Source organism: Watersipora subatra, chromosome 4 (assembly GCF_963576615.1).
Source record: "Watersipora subatra chromosome 4, tzWatSuba1.1, whole genome shotgun sequence".
Lineage (NCBI taxonomy): Eukaryota > Metazoa > Bryozoa > Gymnolaemata > Cheilostomatida > Watersiporidae > Watersipora > Watersipora subatra.
Genome location: NC_088711.1, coordinates 24674053 through 24698449, shown reverse-complemented (window position 1 = coordinate 24698449; position 24397 = coordinate 24674053). Strand labels below are relative to the sequence as shown.

The window sequence follows — 24397 nt, the reverse complement described above, 5'->3', positions numbered from 1 at the left end:
TATTGAATGGCTCGCTCGACGCTCATCATGAATCAATGCTTGAATAATGTTAGCTGATAGGCAATTTTAGATCACCGTGGATTTATTACTGCTATTGTAGCTATTAGGATTTTAGTTTTAATCATGAACGAATGTAATCATAATTTCTATTTTTTTGTGCCAGATATTTGTTTATATCGTCAATTTCTTTAAATGCAGTTTCAGTTTTCTACAAATTCTGCTGTATATAGTAAGTACATCATCGAAATTACAACATATGAACACGAATACAAACTGATTATTAGTTATGACAGTTGAAGTCCTGTGAGGCTACTGTTTTCATTCAACTGAGGATTTTTTGTAGCCTGCACTGTTTGAAGAGTATTTTCTTGGTAGTGTTGTTTCTAACTCAATTAATAGTGGTGCCTGTTGTGCTTTTGGTCAGTCTTGCAATTGAGGCTTACATGTGGAAGCTGCTTGTAAGGCAGGGAGAATTTGCGCGATGGTGACCAACTTGAGCTCACCTCTTTTGTTTATCTTAGGTGTCGCGGAGGCTGGCCCTTAGTAGGTGTATCATTGATTAAAAATGAATCAGTGAGATCTCAAGTTGGCTTCTGTCATCTAGCCTCCTTTTATAAGATGCCCTACTGATCTACTACAGTACATGTATTTTGAAGATTTTATTTTCTCATCATCCTTCTGTACATAAAGCTATAATGAAGATTGAACCTTTTGAAGCAAGCGTTTCTTGCAGTATTCATTATAAAAGGATTGGACCCTAGGAAAGGCCCTTGAACAAATATAAGAGATAATCTTGGAAGATTGCAATTGCCTCAGGCAATATCCAGTTTGTGTTCGAGACCGTGTCGTGAAATGTCGTGATTTCTATCATCCCCATTCATATTAGTTTACTATGACAAAAATTAGTTTTACATAAATTACTTTAAAACAAGCACTATATAAAACTGCTTGTTGCTAACATTTTAAATATAAAAACCTCAAAAAAGAGTCACTAATTGTGTAAATCGATAATGATAAACTACTGGAATGGGTTAACATTAGTTTGCAAACCTTCTTCGAGTTTAACACAACAGTTAACTGGAATTTATTCAATCTGGCATCATACACTTTTCTATGAATGGAAAACAGTAATTTTTTTTCAAGGAATAACATCTCATACGAAGGATTTTCTTGCAAGCTTGGAATTGCCAGCAGTGTTTATCTGTATTGGATGAAATTCTATGCAAGCGAGGATAAGTTTCATCTTCAGTCCATCCATATCCCCTTTTTTAACAATGCTAGTTGATTCAGGATAGCCAAAAGTATACATATTCGTTGTTGTTTTTGCTGGCAAAAACTGTAGAGAGCCAAAAACTAAATGCGATGTTCTAGTACTGCTTATAATTTATTGATATGTTTGGAATAGTGTAATATAGCTTGCAAACAAAGCAAACCAGTTGTAACAGTTTGTAAGTAACACTCCATTTCCCATTTCCCTTATGCTCAGCATTTAGATTTTAGACACTTCAAATGAAATTCCATTTTGTTCATAAAAAATGCTAGGGTGCCACTTATTCTGCTATACATTAAGTTATGGTATTTACACGCATGCTGTATGATGTATACTCTAAAATAGTGTGTCTCAAGCTTATGACATTATGTTTTACTAGTTGACTGTCAGCTACTTGTCTATTCTTTTATTCTTTATCTCATGCCACAGTCATAAAATGGAGAATCCTAAAGTTTGGAGAGTATCTAAAATTGGAATGCTACACCAATACTCAAATACATGCTTTTACTCGCTGGACATGTAGACTGCTGGACTTTTACTTTACTTTGCATGTAGACTTGCTAGTAAAGACCATCATGATATGCGAACATGGGAGGAAGATTTTATAAATGTTGCAGATTTGGACGGAGCTTTTTGAGTGTAGCAATAGCTGTAGCCATGGGGAGCTGAAAAGTTGGTGGAGTCAGCTAGTCCAGTCTGTGCTGCTGCCTCGGCTTAAACAGGTTTGTATTTGTAGAGTTCCTAATTGCTGCTACGAATGTAAATGAGAACCGTGGCTACCGTAATCACCAAGTATAATGCTTAATCAAATATTATACCCCCGCTTTAAAATCGAAAACTTGAACTTTTGACATACCCAAGTATAACACTACCATAAGTTTTTAAATTTTGTGGTGTTCACTGGATGCGTTATGCCACTATCAGCCAGTGGATTGTGGATGCCCGAGCTCAGTCTCTAGCGTAGTTTACTGAACTGGCTGATGGCAGCAGCCAGACCAGCTCTGGTAATGACGAAAGGGATCCGAGCCTACTTTAAGTCAAAATCGTATGTTTGACTCGGTCACTGAAGATGAAGTTTAAATGATATGTGGATGAGGAATGGACTAAGAATAGTGACTTTACTTATTTTTTGTGTGTGTGTTGTAAGCCTAGAACAGAACATTGATGAGAGTTATTGTCAACTAGATAAAAGCCTGGCGTTGCACGCAGAGTAAAGAAAGTTTTTGCACAGAAAAACTACTTTTTGTCAACATATACAACATCTACCATTCTAACTTTTAAATGTAAGTGTTTCTGTGGTACTGTGTTCATTTTTGTGTACTGTGTTTATTTTTGTGTAATTTATATTGCGGTAGCCGATCGCCAGGGCCGAACTAGAGAGGCGGCTGAGGCGACGAATGCCAGGACCGAGCCCTCAGGAATTTCCTCCAGAACCGGTCCGGACCAGAACGAGATTCCTGAGGGACCTCAGGATCTCCTCAGGAAAGGACTCCTCGAGCCTGCTGGAGGTGCTTGGAGCTCCCGGTAGTGTTGGTCCAGAAGAAAGACGGGGAAATAGCGGTTCTGTTTTGATAACTTCTGCTAAATGCAGTCACTGAACAGGATGTCTACTCCTTTACCTGGATTGACAACAGTCTTGATGCCCTCTTCGATAGCAGATTCTTCAGTACACTGGACCTGGTCAGTGGCTACTGGCAGGTGCCATTGGATGCTGATGCACAGGATAAGTCGGCATTTGCTACTCGCTCTGGCCTGTGAAAATGGAAGATCTTGCTATTCGGACTTTTCTACCAAGCCCGACTCGGTAAAAGACATGGCCCTCAGTAACACGGCCGGCGGAGGATTGGCTACTGAGTCAGCCATACAACTCAGGGGGCCAAAGCCAAGAGCTATATAAGATGCCGCAGAAACGATCAAAAGCAGAGCACCTGGAAGTCTCACACTGTGAAGTTACTAATATTTTTATTGCATATTTGACTGTACCATTATTTATTTGCTGCGAAACATATATTCATTTGCCTTGTACTCAAGTGATCTGATTCTTGAGGAGCAAGTAGAGGAACGCGGTCAGTTCCTGTACACTGGTGGCAACAGTGGGATCGCGGATCTCGACTCCACAAGAATCAGAGGAACTCTGGATGTTCCAACCGAAGTTATCTAAGTGATAGTAAGGAGAGTACTCCAGAAAGAACGAGTGCCCCGAGACGAGGCTACATCCTGATCACAGAGAGCCTTAGCTGCTGAAGGGCAGCCTGCCTTGGAGGGTCTGAGAGGTACTCTTGTAAGGGTTGACATCAGGATGGCTACCAAGCTCAGAGCGCTGATAGAGATACAGACCGTCTCGCCGAAGTACTGGAAAGGATGATGATGGTGCCTCAGTCCCCGGCTCACCAGTTCAAGTCACCTCAGTACTCCGACTCGTGAGATGTGAAGTATTTCAGCCATTCTCAGGAAGTGGCTGAGGTCAATGGATGGGCTGAGGTGGCCAACTTACTCAATTTTCGGCAGGCTCTGCGTGAGGAGGCAGAGAAGCCGATAAGTCAACCAAGTAGAAGCCGTCTTTGATGCACTATTAGTTCGGTTCGACCTCTCTCCCAGTTAGGCTCCGTATGAACTGAGTACCCTGGGAAAAGCCACAATGACTACCCTCCTGGAGCATGCAGGCCAAGCGGAACGGTTACTCTAGTGTGTATACGGGGCTTGCCAGCACCCTACTGAGCAGACATGATTAAGGAGCTGTTTTGCAGCACCCTGAACAACTCCAGCCTTCAACGCCACTTACTGACAGTGCCCACATCCACATTGACCGACGCGGCAATCCCCATCAATGCTTGGGATGTGGGGCCAGGGACATGTCGTCCGCAAATGCTGCCCCAGCCAGAACCCACAAAACTGAAAAAACGGCGAAGAGCAACAGCAGTAGTGCCGACTGCTAATTGCACTGAGACCCCAAACCGATTCAACTCTGGCAAGAGTTGTTTTGACCCACTGATCGGAGACACCATGCCAGGTTGGTCTCCAGCCTGAAAGATCCTAAGAATTAACGGAGAAGCAACATGGAGAAAGTCTGCCCCACTACTCCAGAAAAGTTGGCACTGAAGAGGCCTCGGCAGGTTGCAGCGATGGCAGGAGCCTATGGCCATAGCTATCCAGAATTACTACGAGGCCTTAAAAAGCTGGAGTGGCTGTTACTTATCGAAGTACAGGTGGTGAGAAACATAGTGATGCCAGCCCGGACAGAGCTGGTCGGTCCATGAAACCACCACAATCGTTCCACCACCCGAAACTACCATTCATTAAGGCTGATAGTAGGTTGCTTGGTGTCCTCTGCTGGCTATGAGCTTGAACAGGCCTAGGCCGAAGAGAAGTGAAGTCATGCGGTAAATGAACTTCACAAACAACCTCTACATTTCTGAGTCGGCGTCACAGCTGGCGTGTACACAAGCGTGGATGACCACTAGGTGAATGATGAACCACCCTTCTCCGACTTGGGTCTCGCAACATGGAGTGCGAATCTGCCGGCAGCAGAGCTGCCAGCCCACTTGAAGAACCTGAGGGACAAGCCGAGCAATTAGCAAGGTTGCTAACACACTATCAAACTATGCTCAACATGGGTGACGGACACATGGGACAGACTTCCTAGGTGGAGCACTCTATTCCACTAAAAGAAGAAATCCAGCCTATATGTCAACATCCACACCGGCTTAAACCAAAGAAGGAAGATGATACATAGCGACAATAGCAGGATCTCCTCAGGAAAGGACTCATTGAGCCTGCTGGAGGTTCTTGGAGCTCCGCAGTAGTGTTGGTCCAGAAGAAAAACTGAAAATGGAAGTTGTGTGGAGTACTGCCGGCTAAATGCAGTCACTGAACAGGATACCTACTACTTTAACCGGATCGACGATAGCCTTGATTGCTCTCTCCGGCAGCAGATTCGCCAGTACACTAGTCAGTGGCTACTGGCAGGTGCCGCTAGATGCTGATGCAGGGGATAAGTTGGCATTTGCTACACACTCCGGCTTGTGGAAATGGAAAGTTTTGCCATTCGGACTCATCTCTGGACCAGCCACCTTCCAGAGGTTGGAGCACGTGTTGCGTGGCTTTCAACAGAAGGGGTTGTTGCTCTACCTGCATGGCATCGCAGTCATCGCTCCAGACTTAGACACACTTACATACACCGACTAAAAAAGGCGTTCTAGCGACTAAAGAAAGGTGGACTCAAACATGAACAACTAACTGTGAGTTGTTCCAGTCACAGGTGCTTTATTTAGGCCATGTAGTCAGCACTGAAAGGATAGCTACTGACCCTGAAAAAACAAGGGTGGCCTGAGAATGGTCGACCAAGTCGTGGGCTCAAAGAGTCGCAAGGCTTCCTGGGTACAGTAGCATATTATTGTTGTAGTTTGCATCATATTATGTAATGTATTATGTAACACCCTCTTTGTCATGTAGCTAGAACTAATCCCTCAAGCCAACATTAATGAGAATACATGCGTAGTGTCAAGGTGTACATTTTGTGATTGCTCTAATAAACCACAAGCTATTCCGGCTCTAAACTACACTAGAAATGTCAGTGAAGGTATCCGAGCTTATCAAGACATATGAGGATGGTAAAAGCGGTGACTTCAGTGTCTGGGTGGACAAGCTAGAGTTAGTGGCCAAGCTTCAAAAAGTGGACGATCTCACAACCTTCTTACCATTATTCTTGTCAGGAGCAGCATTTGCCGTGTATAAACATTTAGAAGATGATATCAAGGAAGACTACCCTAAACTAAAGGCAGCTTTGTTGACAGCTTTTAGTGTAGACAGGTTCAGTGCTTATATTCAGCTGCAAAACCGAGCTTTAAGACATGGTGAAGCTGTAGATGTATATCTGGCAGATCTCAAACGTTGAACAACTTTGATGGGACAATCAGAACCTGACCCATTGCTTAAATGTGCATTCATGGCAGGATTACCTACAGAAGTGGCTACACAACTAAAATCTATTGCTTCTGTAGAAGACATGGGTCTTTCGGAGTTAGTGAACAGGGCCCGCATGATGATAACTGCAGGAAATGGCGAAACGACCTCATGTGCTGCTGGGAAAAGGAGGCAGCATAGGCAGCGCCGTGAGGTCAGGTGCTACCGGTGTAATAAACTTGGTCACATCCAGAAAAACTGTTTTCAGATGCAGGGAAATGCCAGTGGGGAAGTGTATGCACCGGCTCTTCTCCCAATGTAACAAACTCGGTGCTACCCTTTGTTTATGTATGGATAAAAGGCACAAAGATAAAAGCATTGGTGGATAGTGGATGTGAGCAATCAATTATACAACAACAGTGGGCACAGCAGTTAGGATTGCTGCCGAAAGGTCCTCAGCGACAAATAATGATGTTAAATGGATATATCACTACATGCAAGGGTGAGACAACTCTTGATATAGAACTGGATCACTCTTGTAAAATTACAGTTCAGTGTATGATTGCTCCGAAGCTAGTAAGCGGTTGCCAGATGATACTGGGAATGGATGGCATTGCAAAGCTAGGCGGGGTATCTATAGATAAAAATAGAGGTGTACTCTTTGGAGCAAGACAGTTGAGAACAGTTGGCGTGATGCTACGTAACAAAGCTAGTCCTGTCAGTCATAATGATGACCAGCAGCCGCCGATAGTTATAGATGATAGAGACTTTAAAGCACAATTTGATGGTCACAAGTGGACAGTTGCTTGGAAGTGGTTAAGTAGAGAACCTATATTGTCCAATACATGTGGAGAATACGCTATAAATGATGCCGTCAGAGAAGAATATGAAAAACAGGTTATGCAATGGATAAAAAACGGATGGCTGCAGCCACACCGAGAAGCGCTTCATGGACCTGTAACTGGCATTATTCCATTGTTGGCAGCTACACAACCTAATAAAGAGACAAAGGTACGACCTGTAATGGATTATAGCAGAGAACTGAATGGGTATGTCAGCAGTCATCCTGGTTTGGACACCGCAGTATGCCAAGACAAACTCCGCAAGTGGCGTAAGTTAGGCAGTGATGCTTGCATGTTAGACTTAAAGAAAGCATATTTACAACTGCATGTTGATGGTAGTTTGCAGAGATTTCAAGCTGTTATGTTCCATGGAACATTGTATGTCATGACTAGATTAGGTTTTGGTCTCAATGCAGCGCCTAAGATTATGTCAAAAATATTGTCAACAGTGTTGTCACTTGATCCTACGGTTGCTGCTGGTACTGATCATTATATTGATGATATTTTAGTAAATAAGTCAGTAGTGCCAGTCGAAGTTGTGCGCAGCCATTTGTTAAAGTTTGGTCTAGTCACAAAAGAGCCTGTCGATTTACGTGAAGCGCGTGTTCTAGGGCTTCGCGTGACAATCAGTAAAAAAGGTATATGTACATGGCAACGTGACTCAGCTGTGCCAACAGTAGAAAGCATTCGTACAAAAAGATTTGTTTTCTGTGTGTGGTAAACTGATTGGTCACTACCCAGTAGCTGGCTGGCTACGAGTCGCATGCAGCTACATGAAGCGGTGTGCTGCTGATGGCAAGTGGGATGATGCAATAGCAAAAGAAGTGCTGCATATGTTAGATGAAACACTAAATAGGGTAACAAGACATGACCCAGTGCAAGGCAAATGGTCTGTGAATAGAGATGAGTGTTGCAAGGTCTGGTGTGATGCGAGCTCTATAGCTATTGGTGTGTGCATAGAAATGGAAGGTGGCATTGTAGAAGATGCATCATGGCTAAGGAAAATTGATGACAGTATGCATATAAATGTAGCTGAACTTGAAGCCGTACTTAAAGGATTAAATCTTGCAATAAAGTGGGGAGTAAAACAAGCTACGATTGTCACTGACTCATTATCAGTGTATAATTCGGTTAATTCCATTATCACAGAAAGCCATCGCCCCAAAGTCAGTGGATTTTCAGAAATGATAGTCAAAAGGCGGCTTGGGGTTATTGCGCAATTGGTAGAAGAATATGGCATCACTCTACAAATGTCCTTGGTCAAGTCAGCGGACAATCGTGCTGATGTTTTAACAAGGGTGAACAAAAAGTGGCTGAAACCACTAGTATCATGTGTGGGCGTAGCAGCGGAGGAAGTTTCAAGTATTGATGAAGAAATATATAACATGCATCAAGTTCACCATTTAGGAGTTGACAAGATGAGTTACTTAGCTAATCAGAGGTTTGGTGACAGAGCCTCAAAAGATGTGATTGAAAGGGTTGTGAAAGAGTGTCAAATCTGCAAACTACAATTGTCAGTACATTTTGAGCTTTGCTGTCACAGCATAGCTCTCACACCGGCTGACAGGAGAAGGTGAGAAATGGACTTGGGCGAAGAAAAGCACAAAGCCTTCAAGGAGCAGAAGAAACATATTTCGTCGGCACCTGTTCTAGGCTATCCCAATCTGAGCCAGCCATATGTTTTGGACATGGATGCAAATGGGTGTGGAGTGGGTGCACTGTTATCCCAACTACAAGACAAGACCGAGAGAGTCATTGCATACTTCATCATGAACTTGGCACCTGTAGAGAAAAATCACTGCGTCACCCAGAAAGAGAGTTGTTGGCTGTGGTCAAGGCTATGAAACACTTTTAACCATACCTTTACGGATGACAGTTCTGGCTTCGCACCGACAATGCTTCAATCCGCTGGCTATGCAGGAAGAAAGAGCCTTCGAACCAAGTGGCCAGATGGTCGGAAATCCTAGTCGAGTTTCAGTATACACTAGAGCACCGGGTGGGACTACACCACAGGAATATCGAAGGACTGAGCAGACAGACTTGCGAGGACTCACTGAGTGAACTCACTGAGTGGAGGAATGGTACACCGACCAGGAAGGAGCTCGCCCATGGAAAGCCAGGCTTGTCGGGTAGACTCGAGGGAATCCCAGCAACTGTTTTAAGGGTCGTCAGGATCTCGCTCGAGGCGGCCGGGTGCATGACCCAGCCTGCTGCTACCACGGCAGTCAGGGTGGTTGATCCAGGGCCATTCGAGGCCAGCCTGAGACTCTGTGACATGGTTTGGGTGAAGACTCGAGGTGACGCTGACAAGGAGCTGGCTCGAACGCAGGCTGCAGGCCAGTGACCTGTAGCCATTTTGTACCAAGCAATATCCTTAGCAGAAGAACTGACTAAAGACCAGTTATAGCTGGAGGACCAGGAACCCCGGCAGCTGTACAGGATCCGGCCGTTCTTTTGACTATGACCGGTCGGAGTTTTGGCAGCCTGGACACCCGTCACAGCTAGCCTTGGTGGTGTGCGGTTTATCTATTGGCTATCAAAAAGACCATTGTGTGTCAAACACACGCTTTAGCCCACTTTAGGGTGGGAAGAACGATCAGCTGCCTCCGCCTGACGTGGTACTGGCCAGGGATGATGGCAACAGTAAGAAGATTGGTCAAGAGCTGTTAAGTATTTCAGACATCAAAGCATAAAGGGACAAAGACAGTCGGTGGTAGACAGAGGCTGTATGCAGGACGCTCCTCGCAGAAAGTAGCCATAAACCTAGTGAAATCACTACTGGCGACACCGAGAGGGAACGAGTGGATACTAGTGCCAACTGACCACTTCACCAGATGGTAAGACCAGTGGTGGCTAGTGCTCTAGATGAGAGAATCTTCTGTTACATGAGATTGCCGGGACAGATCCACACGGGCCAAGGGGCAGTTTGAGGGTGAGGTAATGACTGAGTTGTGCCAGCTTTGGCGTGTGGAGAAGATGTACTCCACCCTTACCATCCATAAGCTAATAAAAGAATGTAGCGAAATAATTGGTAGCTAGGCAATTCACTCGGAGCTCTATTGCTGACACTAGGCCAAGAGGAATGGAATACGCTGCTACTCAAGTTGATGAGGGCATACCGAAGTGACAAAAGAAACGGCCAACCTGCTGATGTTGGTTGAGAGTTACACCTGCTTGATCACCTGGAGTACCATCCCTGACTCATAGAAGCTCAACCAACTTATGAGCACGTTGTAGAGACACTCAAGCGGCTGGAAGAAGTCCATATTATCCTTCAAGAAGAGCAGCCGGGCATCAGGCAAGAAGATGAGGAGCCACCCTTTTATGTCTCAGGAAATTTGGGTTGGTTGGTGAGTAAGCGAAGGAAGAGAAGAGACAATTCCAAGCTACAGGCCACGTTTTTGGGGCCGTATCAGGTCACATAAGGCTGGTCTAACCACACATGCCTGATAGAAAGACAAGGACAATCCTCTATCTAAAGCAAGATCCGTTTAAAACCTTATTATGCCTGGCCAGAGGAGTTGGGATGAGCGCCAGCCACTATCGCGCCGAGGTCCTAACATGAAAGGAGCAAGAACCAGAAAAAAGGAGGTAGAAACTGAGCTGGAGTTGCCCAAACCAACAGCTGAGGATACGAATAACCTGGAGTTTAGTGAAGAGCTGGAGGCTCGGCTGGAAGAGCTTCGGAAGAAATTGGAACAAGAAGGGCTCGGCATTCTATAGCAGCCAGCCAGGCCTCGAAGTCTAGAGCCAACATCACCAGGGATCATTTGGTACAATCCTCAGCCAGCTCGAACCACTTCGCAACCCGGCCAATATGAGGTGTGGGCGTGGCTATCTACCGTAACAACCAATCCTTAGCGACCTTCGTGGAAAGATACAGTGGCCGACCAAACGCGCCAAACTTGAAGGATAAGTACATGTAGGACAGAGCCATTTTCACTCACACACCACGGCAAGCAGGGACTACACAGGATACTTATCGATACCCATCTGCTGACCATTTCACAGCATTCTTATGAATCTGTCACGATTTCTCAACAAGGTAAGACTGTCGATTCACTTAAGGATATGTTGAGCCAGGTAGAGTCATTATAGGCAGAGCAAGAAGAATGCTTGGGGCCTCCTAAACTTGGACGAGAAGTCTGTGTTCGTGTGTCAAAGCATGGGCACGACAGACCCGTAAGATGCAGTGGGTTCATCCTACAACGAATGAAGGACCAGGCTGACGCCAGGCCTGATCTTGGCCAGGCTGACGCCATGAGCACCTCTGTTTATAATAACAGAAAAAACTCTTGTTTAGTCACACATGGCTGGCGTTCTGCCTTCCATTGATTGACTGAAAGCTGCCAAGCTTGTGCCATCTGAGGAGATAACTAAGGCTATTAGCTAGTACAGTCGAAGTGAGCCTCTTCTACTTGAGATTCATGAGAACCTTGACTGAATGGAGGAAGTTGAGAAGGCCGAGCTCGCAGAAATGGCTTGGATCTCTTGTGTGACCAAAGCTAAGTGGGTGACCCCCAGGGCCTCTACTGGGGGAGAGAGTGTGGTGACCAATTGCTAAGGCCAAGGCTGAGCTAGAGATGACAGTGGACGCCGAGGCGACCGATACCAGGACTGGGCTGAGCCCCGACTCGGTAGACTCGGCCTTCGGTAGCACTTCTAGTCAGCTGAGGGTCGGCTATCGAGCTATTTGAGATGCTGCAGAAGCAACCAAGAGTAGAGCACCTGAAAGTCTCATGCTATGCAGTTACTTACAAGTTTATTGCATATTTGACTGTACCATTACGTATTCGCTGCGAAATATATACTCATTTGCTTTGTACTCAAGTTCTTGGGGAGCAAGTAGAGGAACTTAATTGGTTCCTTTACAATACCATACCTACTGCAGCGCCTACTACAGCTCTATACTGATTGCAATAGTATTGATGCCCATGTGAGTTCAAGTGTTTTCCTCAGGCCAACAATTTTAGCATAATGCTAGCTGAAGTGTTTAGCATGAATCCATGGAAGATTGGCATGTGTAATGAGTACAGTTATACTTCGACTTACGAGCTTAATGCGTTCCGAGACTGAGCTCGTATGTTAATTTACTCGCATGTTGGTGCAATTTATTTATATATAAAACCATTAAATATATATTGATTGGTTTCCATACTCTAAAAAATGCAAATAAAACACTCAAAACAAGATATTGCAACAGAAAGAACATGTTGGTTATTGTCCTAGTTTACCAAATTCATTCAAAAAGCAACAATTAAAAAATAATGCAAGGAAATGTGATTAATTAAAATGTAAAATTAAATACATACAATAGCAGCTAACGCTAGCATTTGCCAGAGAGGGAGATATAAGTGTTATCCTTCATTACAACAGTTGACTTGGATAAATTTGGCTTTTATCAATGTCTTAAAAGGCAAACGTAGAAGCAAACCTAAAAGCAAACTTTCATTTTTAACCTAACGTATTTAAAAATTTCTTCGGCGTTCGTAGTTTGAAGTTTCTCGCTGGTTAGCTAATTTTTCCTTTGTTTCGCTTTCACAACTAGCCGGCCGTTTTAAGATAATCCTATCTAAAGACGTTTGCCTTTGTCGCCCTTTCAACATGTTGAAATTAGGACGAACGCAGGTGTCGTCACAAAAGGTTAATGCACGACCACTAGCCAACTTGTCCGAATGTCTATTTTTATAGTTTTGCTAGATAGCACCAGCTTTTTCATATAGCATCGTTTTAGTTACGCTGTCACCGGCCAAATTAATGTTTATCCAATGCCTGAGCAGTCTCTCCATCAGCGGTCGTGAATATCGCAGCGCCGTTTAGAAACTATGGCCAGTCCTTTTGCGAACTAAATGCCCTGAATATAATCCTTCGGTTTGATAATTGTGGTTGTATTTCTGTCATATTGCTGAGCTAGCTCAATCACGCATACACATTTTGCATATTTTTCAATAATTTTCCGTTTAATATCAACTGTTATCATTTGCTTTTTCTTTGCATTATCTTTCATTTTACTGGCAAACTTTCGGTCAACGCAGAGTACTTTTAATTCACATAATTCTGCCCTTAATATCGCACACAAAAAAACACGGTACAAAAGTATAACCTGAGCAGTTGAAAAATACCGAGCGATGCTGTTTTCATAAAACACCTCCGGCATACTTGGCAACTGACTCACGTGTTCGTATCTCAAACATGGCTCGTATGTTAGTGCTAAAACTTGCTTAAAAGCTGGCTCGTATCTCAAGTTTCTCGTACGTTGGAGCACTCGTAAGTTGAAGTATTACTGTATGTGAACAATTTATTCTATAGTATAACTATAGTAGTATAGTGTAGTGTATTGGATAAATGCCTGTCTACAAAGCTTAAGGTTGCAAGTTCCAGTTTAGTGCACAGCAGATTTTTCATTCCTAATAAAAACCTGACACACGGACAGACCAGCAAAAGATGAACCAACACTGAGATTTATATACATAAATTAGTTGAATAAAGTATGACTTATCCAACACCTTTTGTTCACTAATACCCCTTATAATCTGAAGCACTTTATATGTGGACAATGGCAGAAATGGACATATTAATTGATGCAGCGCCTTAGGCTTGGTTCAAACCAATGACATATGCATGGCGTGCGAAGTGCTGTACCCAGATATGCAACGTCGTTTCTGGTACAATTGATAGCTACACAATTTGTGTTCACTGTCCACTGGCGGGACACATAATGAGTCAGATATTACGCTGCTCATGCGATACACATCAATCCTAGCCTTGCTTAGATAGCTCACGACGGTACAGGACATTGCTTTTGTAGAGTGCGTGCAAAATATTGTTGCGGCATTCTGCGATTTCATAGTTATCGAGGTTCACATCAATCGTACACTTGCATAAGCTTGCATAGCAATTCAAGGTGCAGCACCTTGCACTACATACATACAACATTGATTTGAATCAGACCTTACAATCCAGTGCGTCTTATAGCTCGGAAAATATGGTATGTAAGCAGATTTTTTGGCCTGTACAACTTTCTTTTTTGTTAGACTGCCACAGACCTACAAATAAGTTTGTTACATAATTCGCTTTTCCCTTACATAAAAAATATTTAGCAAATTGAAAACTTTCACATATTCAAATATGCTTCCCGCCAACCTTTGTTGAAATTTAGGATAGAAAGGGAGTATTATACTTGGGTTATTACGTTATGTGATTGACAAAACAAAATGCTTTTCTATATATATAAATCTCAAAGATTGTGTGCGTGTGATTCGGTTTGTCCGGCTATAGCTATTAAAATCTTGGAATGATGAATCCGCATGGCATAAGATTTGACCTCGGATCTTTCCGTTCCTCAGATGATATGCTGACCTATTGAGCTACGCGAGATTGATGGATTCATTGGGCGATATATGTGGCTATGTGTGTGTGTGAAAATACGCATACCGCTATGAGTTACGGCGCAACGTCATTTTATGCTTGCTCTCATGGCTCCTATAAAAAAGTTTAGCAATACTAGCTCACTAAAATTTGCCATTGGCAATGTGCCAGGCTAATGATGACTGGCAGGCAACTACATTACCTGTCACTGTTTATAAACTGAATTTTAATACCCATGCAATGCCGGGCATTCCGCTAAATGCCACTTATATTCATGTTAAAAGCAATATGAATGTCTATGTGAATTGTTGTCCTTCACTTCATTTCACTGTTGTGATCTCTCATGTAAATGACATTTTTGCTATATTAACAAAAATTTTGAAAATGTTTCCTTTATTCCTATAGCTTTAATTATGTTCAAATAACTTTTATTAACACCAATGATATAATGTTTGGCTGTAACAGCCATAGTCCATACTTGTTTTAGGCCCATATACATGTATAATGTATTCAAGATTTTAAAATCAAAAGCTCTAATGCTTGTACACTGGACAAAGCAACTGAGATTCCTTGATGGGGTTCACAACAGTCTCACAGATGTTCCAAAAAGGTTTCTTCCTGTGTGGCACCTTTTACCGGCACACCAATTTGATTTGGCACTGAGCGGTTCTTTTAAAAACAATAATAGTCATAGATGCCAGTTCAGTGCATACAGAGAATAAATGGTTGACAGCAACCTGATGATATATCTAGCAAATTTTGATAAGAGAATTTGTCACAAAGTGAAAATCATAGAGTATCTTCAACTGAATTAGAACAGATAGAGTTTATTCGTACTAACCTTACAACTAGCTGTACACTAGCAGTTATTATGTTTTACAAGACAGAACTACCATAAAACCTTTATTTGAACGCTATGGCGCTCTATTTTTTTACCCTTTGCCTATAGTGGTGCTTTATTAAAGGTAATGTTCAAATAAAGGGTAGTGTTGTACATGTATTTTTCAAATAGCTCATCAGAATTTTGGGATGGTAAACTTAACACATTCATGGTCAAGGCGAATGTTGCCTATATTTTGCACTCCCCTTCGGGTGGAGTGACATTAGCCCTTTTGGATGCAAGAAATATGTTGTAACTTGTCTCCAACTTGTCGTAGATCACTAAATAAATATGGGTTAGGAAGCTGAAAAATATCTATATCCGTTGATATCTATTGCTTGCAATTAACCTACAGTGATTTTGGAGCCTGCGTTGCTTTGCTTGCTTTATTTCATTGTATGGCTAGCCATATTACTAGCCATAGCCATCTGACTAACCATAGCCATCTGACTAGCCATAGCCATCTGACTAGCCATAGCCATCTGATTAGCCATAGCCATCTGACTAGCCATAGCCATCTGACTAGCCATAGCCATCTGATTAGCCATAGCCATCTGACTAGCCATAGCCATCTGACTAGCCATAGCCATCTGATTAGCCATAGCCATCTGACTAGCCATAGCCATCTGACTAGCCATAGCCATCTGACTAGCCATAGCCATATTACTAGCCATAGCCATCTGACTAGCCATAGCCATCTGACTAGCCATAGCCATCTGACTAGCCATAGCCATATTACTAGCCATAGCCATCTGACTAGCCATAGCCATCTGATTAGCCATAGCCATCTTACTAGCCATAGCCATCTGACTAGCCATACCTATGGCTATGCCAACTTGAATTACTTGTTGAATGCTGCTTTCTTTGCATAGTTTCATGTATAGAATTTTTTTCCTATCTTTTAAAGTATGGCTGATAACTGATAAGTGATTGGAACTAGTAAAGGATCTATTACAGGCATCAGAATGAGCGTATCATATGAGTACAATGGGTTTTAATGAATATTTTGTAGCTCAGGCATGAGTAAACCAAACCATTCATAAATTGACCATCGGGTGTTAGTTTGAATTTGATACATGCCCGTTATTTACTCCGTTTCAGCTAGTCATGTGATTTTTCCTTGCTGCTAATGAAACTGCTCTAAAAATATTGTCTATGAAATGCGTTTAATTGTCTGTTGTTTTAGGCATGTGAATATAGTGAAGAGAAAGTCATATCACTCTACTGTAATACTGATTTTTCTCCTGAAATGGATGCAGTGATTGGAGAGCAGGCTCTTTTGGTGGCCGAGAAGATATTGGAGGTATGGCTAACTATTCAAGATAACCACCAGCAAAATTCCATTTGTGCTATTCGCAAAATTCTTCAAAACTAAAGATGCTTTGAACAATATGTAGATTTTGATACAAATTTGACAAAACTGTACAACAATGGTTAAGACATCTATTTTCTTTTGGTTCCGATCAGTATAAGCAGTATTCTAATTGTTCTAGGATTGTCTGGTCAGATATATATACCTCTCTATCATGCTAATTTCACCATAAGCTTTCATCATTATCATCAGTTTGTGTTTGTCTTGGAAAAGTTTGAGAACTTATTCAGATAAGCTTTTTTTTAATACATTTAAAATGAAAGTCTAAGTTAGAATCATGGGTTTTAGTAAACTTTGCATGTTTTTCGTAAGTATGAAGTTTTTGGTAATTTGATCATATTTGATTAATTGAGCAGTTTTTGAAAATGTTTGCAGACATGACATCTTTATTATGATGAGTGATTTTCATGTGGGATAATATACAATTGTTTGAGGGATAATGGGATAATATACCATTGAGCAGGAGGGTCAATGACAAACTTATTTTGCAAACAACAACTTTATTGCAGTTTTATTTACAGCTACAATAATGTTGGGTTTATTTTTACAATTCAATATATTGCTGCCACAGAAAACGTCTCAAAGCCTGTTCAACAGTCACAATCATCTAAAGCTAGGAAAGCTTGTGGATGCAGCCGTATCGAGAAAGTGGAAGTTTGATGATAGTAACAATATGGCCACTGTTAGAAACATCATTGAGTGGGGGAGCTTTTTGTCACTCTGGAAGTTCTTTGGTAAGTATTTTTACCACATAGCACCAGCACCGCAATATGTAATGCCATAAAAATCCTAATTATGGGTTGGCGTTATTCTCATTTCGTCAGGTATGCGAATGTTGGTCCTTTTTGCTAGCAGAATGCTGAAAGGGCTAGTCAGTTGTACCACAGGTATTTTTCAATGTTTTTAATGTTGTAATATTGCTATAAGACAGTAGGAATGCTTGAGTTGGTTAAAAAACATACAATCTTGAAGCTGATTGCATTGCAATATTTTAGTGACTGCAATTCTAAACCGAAAAGTACAATTCTAGACAGTTCTTGAGTATATCAACTGCTTATAATTCATCACAAAGATTTACTTTTTTGTTTAGAATTTTTGTGAGACTGGTAGTTCTCTTTGCTAGATCGCAGCAGGTTTTGTTTTTCTCTTTGCAATTGAGTTGTGGAGTTTTGTGTTATTTCAGTGTGATTATGTTAATGAAACGATTGTTATTTGGATAATTGGTAGAGTGCTAATTCTATTTGGGAACCACATAAGTTCTGCGACAAATTTTCCGCAAGTGGAATAATTCTTAGCTACTAGCCACACTTAGCCACACATCACATACACATTGGCCACACTATCACAATAAAAATGTAAATGTTAAAAAATTGTTTTTGGCGATTGGCTGATTTAAATAGTTTCAGGTTTTCACGCATAATTTGCAATGCAGTAGTCACTTTGGCGAATATCACATAGAGCTACATGAAATATATGAATGAATAATCGAGCATCGAATGAGTCATCGTGAATGTCCGAGATTGTTGAAGGGGTTATAAATCGGTACCTTTTAAATTTATTTTACAACGAAAATTGTTGAAAAAATTCTCTTTTATTTCTATTTTATCGGGCCCCATTCTTCGTCAATTTGATAAATACTTAGTCTAACTTTTGATTTTGTTCAAGTCGAGAGAGATGCTGGCTTGCAGTCACCACTGGTTATGGTAATACGAAAAATCAATTAGCAGCTTACAATGCTTGATTATTTGATAACAATGGTTGTAACTTCTAAGGATGCCTTGCAATTCAAGGCCACAATGGTTGGCAAATTTTAGATGTTTTTGTTTGAAAGATTTACGATGCATCGTTTGCCGGCTCTAGCAGATCACTGGCTTTGCATTCCAAGATGAAAGGCCCTCTTAGTTTCAGGGAATTGCTTAAAGGATATTTCTTGTTAAAAATGTTCTAACTTTGTTTCTACCATAATAACAAAGCATCTATATTGTTGCTCTTTTTTGGCTATAAACGATTAATTTTAGTGTGGTTCTGAATGAAAATTGCGATTGTCAGCAAACTGCATGATGAACTGCATACAGCCTTAATCTGTGTACGCAACATTTCTTTTTTCACATGGAGTGTTCCACTAAAAATGTTTGTTCATGGCATGCTCCATGGCTTGCTGTTGAGTGAACCTCGTCACGACTGTAACTGACTCATTTCAATTTTGGCTGTTCATTTTGTTACCACAGTATATTTAATGTTTAAACTTCATTTTGTTTTTTTTTCTATATGGCTGATTGGCCTTAATTCGATCAATATTCATCTAGTTCTTTCCTTCTGTTTCTCTTGCACTGCTTAGCTCTCCTACAAATCCTTTCTTAGACTATTAACTCTTATAAGAGTAATGCTCTTATATGATCTATTTTATTCTCACTCTCTAAAATCACGATGCATCTTTATTGTCTCTCAGGATAGTGCATTTAATGTACAACATAAGCCATATGATACAGATGAATTTTTTAATTCGCCTAGTTGATACATGTATAATCATAGAAATGTGGTGTCCTATGTTTTTGCTCACAGAAGTTTTGTTATTGCCACATGCTTCCTTAGTGTTCCTTAGCTGGTGGTGCTTGTGGCCCATATTATGAATTGATCTTTTTTGGATCAGTCTATTTTTTCAGTGATTGTTGGTATGTTTCATTTTCTAGTGCTAATTTCAATGGCCTCTCCCAGTCAAGTTTATAGAGGTGATTTGATCAACTATGTCTATGCTGCTACAGCTTATGTAGTACACCTGGTAGAGTTAATTCCAGAATGTAGCGTAGCATCCCACACATGCAAGCTGTAGTTTCATGAAAACTATCCCTTATCTTAAGAGGATTCTAATAGTGATTGAAAATGAAACTTAAGTCTCTTTATAGATTTCTGTTGAGGTTTATGAAGGGACCATAAAAAAGTGCCTTACAGTAAAGCTCAACAGAAATGGTCTGACTATTAAGCTATTTTGTTATCTTCAAGGAGGTGTAATTGTTTTGGTACAGGCTCACAGCTCACAATAGATGGTAACGTTGTTCACTGACACAGTACACCTTGGTAGGAATAGATCATTTGAATGCCTATCGCTTCCTATACTAGCATACTATACTTCCTATACTAGCATACTAGCATTTGGTAGAAAAATGTTAAACTGAAGCTAGTTTTGTGATTAGCCCATACTACAATAACTTTGTTTCTACATTAAGTTCTTGGAGTTCTCTACAAAATTTGGAAAATTTATTTACCGCAGATGTAGCGGCTTATCTATACCTGCCCAGCTAGCATGGTCAACAAGCCTCATTTGTTTGTTGATTTGATCTCTGAGTCTCTGTCAGTAGGCGTCAATGTCAAATTTTCATTTAACAAGCATGCTACAGGTTTTGGTCTTCTTCTGGGTACTGAAACGATCATCGATTCGCAGTGAAAGATTGGCAAATTTGTCATCTTATTTAGTTTTATGTAAAAGCATAATCTTTAACGCTGTTTTTAACCTTTGTGATAAAACCCTTTCAATCTGCTATATTGGGCTTGGCTGTGACAATATGACCTTTGCTTGATGAACCTCACATAATTTGATTTATGAAATCCTTGGTGAACTAATGCCATCAGAAGCGATATTTTGCTCTGCTACTGATATTATAGCTTGACTGTAACCTCGTACTATTTCTTTGGAAACTAAATTTTGTGCAACTAGCTATTTGGGTGGTTGGAGTAAAATTTTGTGATCGATGCTGGTTTTCGAAGTGGTTTCTTTCACTTCATCTTGTCTTCATGTAACTAGCTTTTTTGGTCAAACAATGTTTTGCTAGGCTGGTATGACAATGTGTTTGCCTACTATTCAGGCTCTAGTTTTATGTTGTGCTGTTAAAACTAGTTCATTGTTTGTTTTATTGTTTGTTCAATCTACATCAGTACATCTACAAGGTACATCAGTTCTTCTTGCAGAGGAATTCTTTTATCTTATATTACTGCAGCCCAGTTTTCAACAGCTCCCTATACAGACCCAGATATTTAATCATCTCTTGTGAAATCAATTTTCCATTCCTGAAGTCTAGCCTGTTCTCATTTTGTATGAAAAAGTCTAGGGTAAGCGTAATGTTTTTTAAGGGATGTACAATGTCATCTGCATTTAGACTTTGCTGAACAGTTGGCTTTCACGAGCAATGACCTAGCCCTTAGTCCTCATGGTCTTTTACGCTTCACCATAATGTATTGCTCCAACCATTCACTCAGGAGTATGTTACTGCTGTCCAACCTTTTTACTCATTTCAAAGATTGTGATTGTATTCACCATTGCAAAGCAACTTGATACCTATAACTATGTTCTCTATTCAACTAGCTTTTGAAGGCTCTTTAGTTTTAGGTGGGAGTTTTTCCCAATATTTAGGTTTTTTGCTTTAGTTATAAAGGAGTTTATTCATCCAGGTACAAAATTTTGTTTTTTATCAAATAATAAAACAAATGTTATAAATTAAAACCTTTTTTCACGCGATATTTAACAGAGAGGTGTGGTTACAATTGATGATGTATACCTGCATTCTGAACATTATTTTTTTAATGTAATGAAATACACTTTTCTGATTGTATTTCATCCACAGTTATAATAGCTGGCGCCTTCTCCCAACATGAAAAATTGTTTTCAGAATGCAAAGTTTATTGTTACATCAATCTTGTTGACAAAGCTGTCAATCATTTCAATCAAGAACAAACAAATATGAACCAAACCTGCTGATTTTTTTTGCATCTTGTAAATAATTCTGTACTTTCAATGACTGGATCAGATATGACCAATTATTTTCGTTACTGTTCTTTGTTAAAATATATTTTTTATATGTTAAGTTATTAAAACATGAATGAGTGAATTTCCTGCCAACATCTGTTCTTATTTTCATGCGTGATATGACTACGAAAATTACATGTTGCAATGTTTTAATGTAAACATGCCTTAACATCTTAAACACATAATAGTGAATTTGGGTTGCAAAAACTGTATTCCCATAAGGGTGTTTTTGCTTGTCTTACAAATCTTTCCATGGTAGATTCAATATGCAGTAGCATTATTAAAGTAGTAATAATAATATTAAGCCAAGGAAGTGTCTCACTGTAGATTGCCAACTGTTTACCTGACCATTTACACAACTACTGTATTCCAATTTTTAAAGATGCTATGGCAGAAAATTGTGTTTTGAAAGATGGTTTTTGAAGGTATCACATTGTCCACTTCAAGCAAAATTGCAATCTCAATGTGAAGAAAATCTGAAAAATTATTTGGCGGATCCAGATTATGTTGAGTGATGGCAACAGAATGTAGGATGGAAGTATTAATGTCACTGCAAACATTTTTTACAACTTTCTGCATTTTCGTGCTTTTTTATTTACATTCTAGTTGATCTAAATTTGCTGTAATATATAGCTTGACATCAACGTAATAGATTTAGTCTAATCAGGTATCTGATACATGTGTAAAGGAACCAACCAAGTTCCTCTACTTGCTCCCCAAGAATCAAACTACCCGAGTATAAGGCGAATGAGTATGTATTTCTCAGCAAATATAAGGATACAGTTAAATATGCAAAAAACATAAACTGCACAGCGCGAGACTTTCAGGTGGTCTGCTCTTGGTTTGAAGCCTCTTTTATAGCTCATGGCATTGGCTGGGCTCCGCCCCTTGGTGGTAGGGCTGGCCCGGTAGCCAACCCTTGGCTAACTGAAAGTATTATCAAGGGTCGTGTCTTATGCTCCGTCAAGGCTCGACCTGGTACTGGTGTCAGTTGCCTCGGCGTCGACTGTTCTCTCTAGCTTGGCCCTGGTTGCGGCAATTGGCCATCACACTCTCCTCTCCATCGGAGGCCCTGGGGGCCACCTTAGTCAATGTCAGGAGGAGAGATCAGCTGGGACCAGAGCCACTGCTGTTGGGCTCCGTACTCCCGGCGGCAGACTTCTGCTTCGGCAATGGCTCGGTTTTCCTCCTGCCAGCGACGGCTATCCTCTAATAGCTGGCGGGCTTGCTCCTTATGTTGGTGGTATCGAGGCTCGTCTGAGGATGGGTATCCTAGTAAGTGAGCCAGTCACTCTGAGTGGGACTCGGGCTGTGTTGGAGTCTCTAATACTTGTCTCGTCGGCCTGGTAGGTGGATTGTATACGGACCGATCCAGCCCGTCGACTGATTCAGACTGGCTCGGTTGTGGGAAAGCAACTCTTGATTGCCGAGTTGGCTTTCGCTTCGGCAACTCTAACGGTCTCTTGGATCGGTCCACTACCTTAGGCTTGTGTCTGTCCACTCTGACCAATTTGGCTTCCGACTCCTTGTGAGGCCGGCGTGGCACGGTCAGAATGGGATACACAGCTTCATTATGAAGTCGGCAGGCCATCCTCTTTTCAAAAAAACTTCCCACTTGACTTCAACACGATACACAGCGTTCCCACACTCACCACGCTTTTTGGTGTGACATCACTTGGTCACTAGGAACATGTTGCCATCAACAGGGACCCACAGAGATGGCGAAGTACTGTAGAATGTGTTGGTGACATGTCTTGATGCTGGTGACGACGCCACCTAGTCTGCAAATGCCAGGCTTGCCTTGCGTGGACTCGATCACTTTTATCCAGGTGGCATCACTGAAAAAGCGCTCCGTCCTGATAACATCCTTTTTGGCCGATTCAGTAGGTATCTTCTCTAATTCCATTAATGGCATCTTGAGTTTAGCTAAGGCACGAATCATGATCGACTCCCTAGTCAGCTCAATCTCGGTCAGACAAGAGATTGGAGCCGTTTCGGCAAGCTTAGCTTGCTCAACTTCCTCCACCCAGTTAAGGCTCTCATGAATCTCAAGTAGAAGAGGCTCACTTTCACTCGGCTGGCTTTGAGCCATCTCCTTAAATGGCATGATCTTAGCTGCTTTGATTGATCGATGGAAGTCAGAGCGCCGACCAAGTGTGGCTCGAAACTCTGTGAGGTTGAGGCACTGTGACTGCGCTTTCCTCTGGCCTAGGCCGGTTCAAGCTCGTAGTCAACGGCAGCCCACCTGAGCAACCCTCTATTACCTTTAACAGACAATAGTTCCTTGTAGCAATTGGTATGGAATGGCCATCTCAGTACTAACCAACACCACCATGTCTGGCCATACCTGAACTTTGCTATGCAACAGCCGCCCATGTCTGTCTGTACAGGTCAAGGACCGATAGTCCACGGAGACCATGGGCTGCTGGAACTCCATAGCGCACTAGTGCTATGCTAATGTGCACTTGCTAATGTGGCTTGTCACAAAGACCTTCGTTTTTACGTCCTGGCACCGTATGAGCAGGCGTATGACTCTGAAGAATGGCAGTCAGGTTCCATCGACCATGACACCATGACTGTCATTCTCCTTGAGCAAGTCCCTTGGGCTTTGAGGAAGCTTGTCGAACACTTTCTTACTCAGTAAGTTCGTGGTACACCCGGTTTCAATCAGGAACTGTATGGATCACCCTCTAGTTCTCTCTCATACGAGGAAGGGAGTTGTGAACTTCCTTCCCGTAGCTCCCATTCTACGAACTATGGGGAGAGAGTAGCACGTAGAATGGGGTCAGTCTAGAGCCACATCTCTAATCGGTTCGGTACCACCCTTGCCTCGAAAAGCAAGATCTTTAGGGCCTGACACTTTTAAATCCGTCAGGGCAGACTTCTGATGTGTCTGTTGAGTCTGGAAGATGGGGCGTAAGGCAAGTCGACCCTGCCGCTTTAAAAGCAGACTTCTGACTATGCA

The 24397-nt window shown here is 41.6% G+C and overlaps 1 protein-coding gene across 1 annotated transcript in view; it reads left to right on the top strand.

Moving 5' to 3' along the window:
* The window catches only part of LOC137394078 (E3 ubiquitin-protein ligase rnf213-alpha-like), a 159964-nt gene that overhangs the window by 14855 nt on the left and 120712 nt on the right, over positions 1–24397 (top strand). The window contains exons 8-23 of the mRNA XM_068080796.1: positions 1888–1992; positions 2637–2778; positions 2862–3024; positions 3302–3422; positions 3569–3690; positions 4018–4280; positions 5836–6123; positions 6441–7283; positions 7524–7652; positions 7756–8587; positions 8935–9350; positions 10252–10364; positions 10531–10726; positions 11117–11286; positions 16449–16565; positions 17206–17368. Coding sequence (XP_067936897.1) covers positions 1888–1992; positions 2637–2778; positions 2862–3024; positions 3302–3422; positions 3569–3690; positions 4018–4280; positions 5836–6123; positions 6441–7283; positions 7524–7652; positions 7756–8587; positions 8935–9350; positions 10252–10364; positions 10531–10726; positions 11117–11286; positions 16449–16565; positions 17206–17368 — 4183 coding nt within the window. The remainder of the gene's footprint in view (positions 1–1887; positions 1993–2636; positions 2779–2861; positions 3025–3301; positions 3423–3568; positions 3691–4017; positions 4281–5835; positions 6124–6440; positions 7284–7523; positions 7653–7755; positions 8588–8934; positions 9351–10251; positions 10365–10530; positions 10727–11116; positions 11287–16448; positions 16566–17205; positions 17369–24397) is intronic.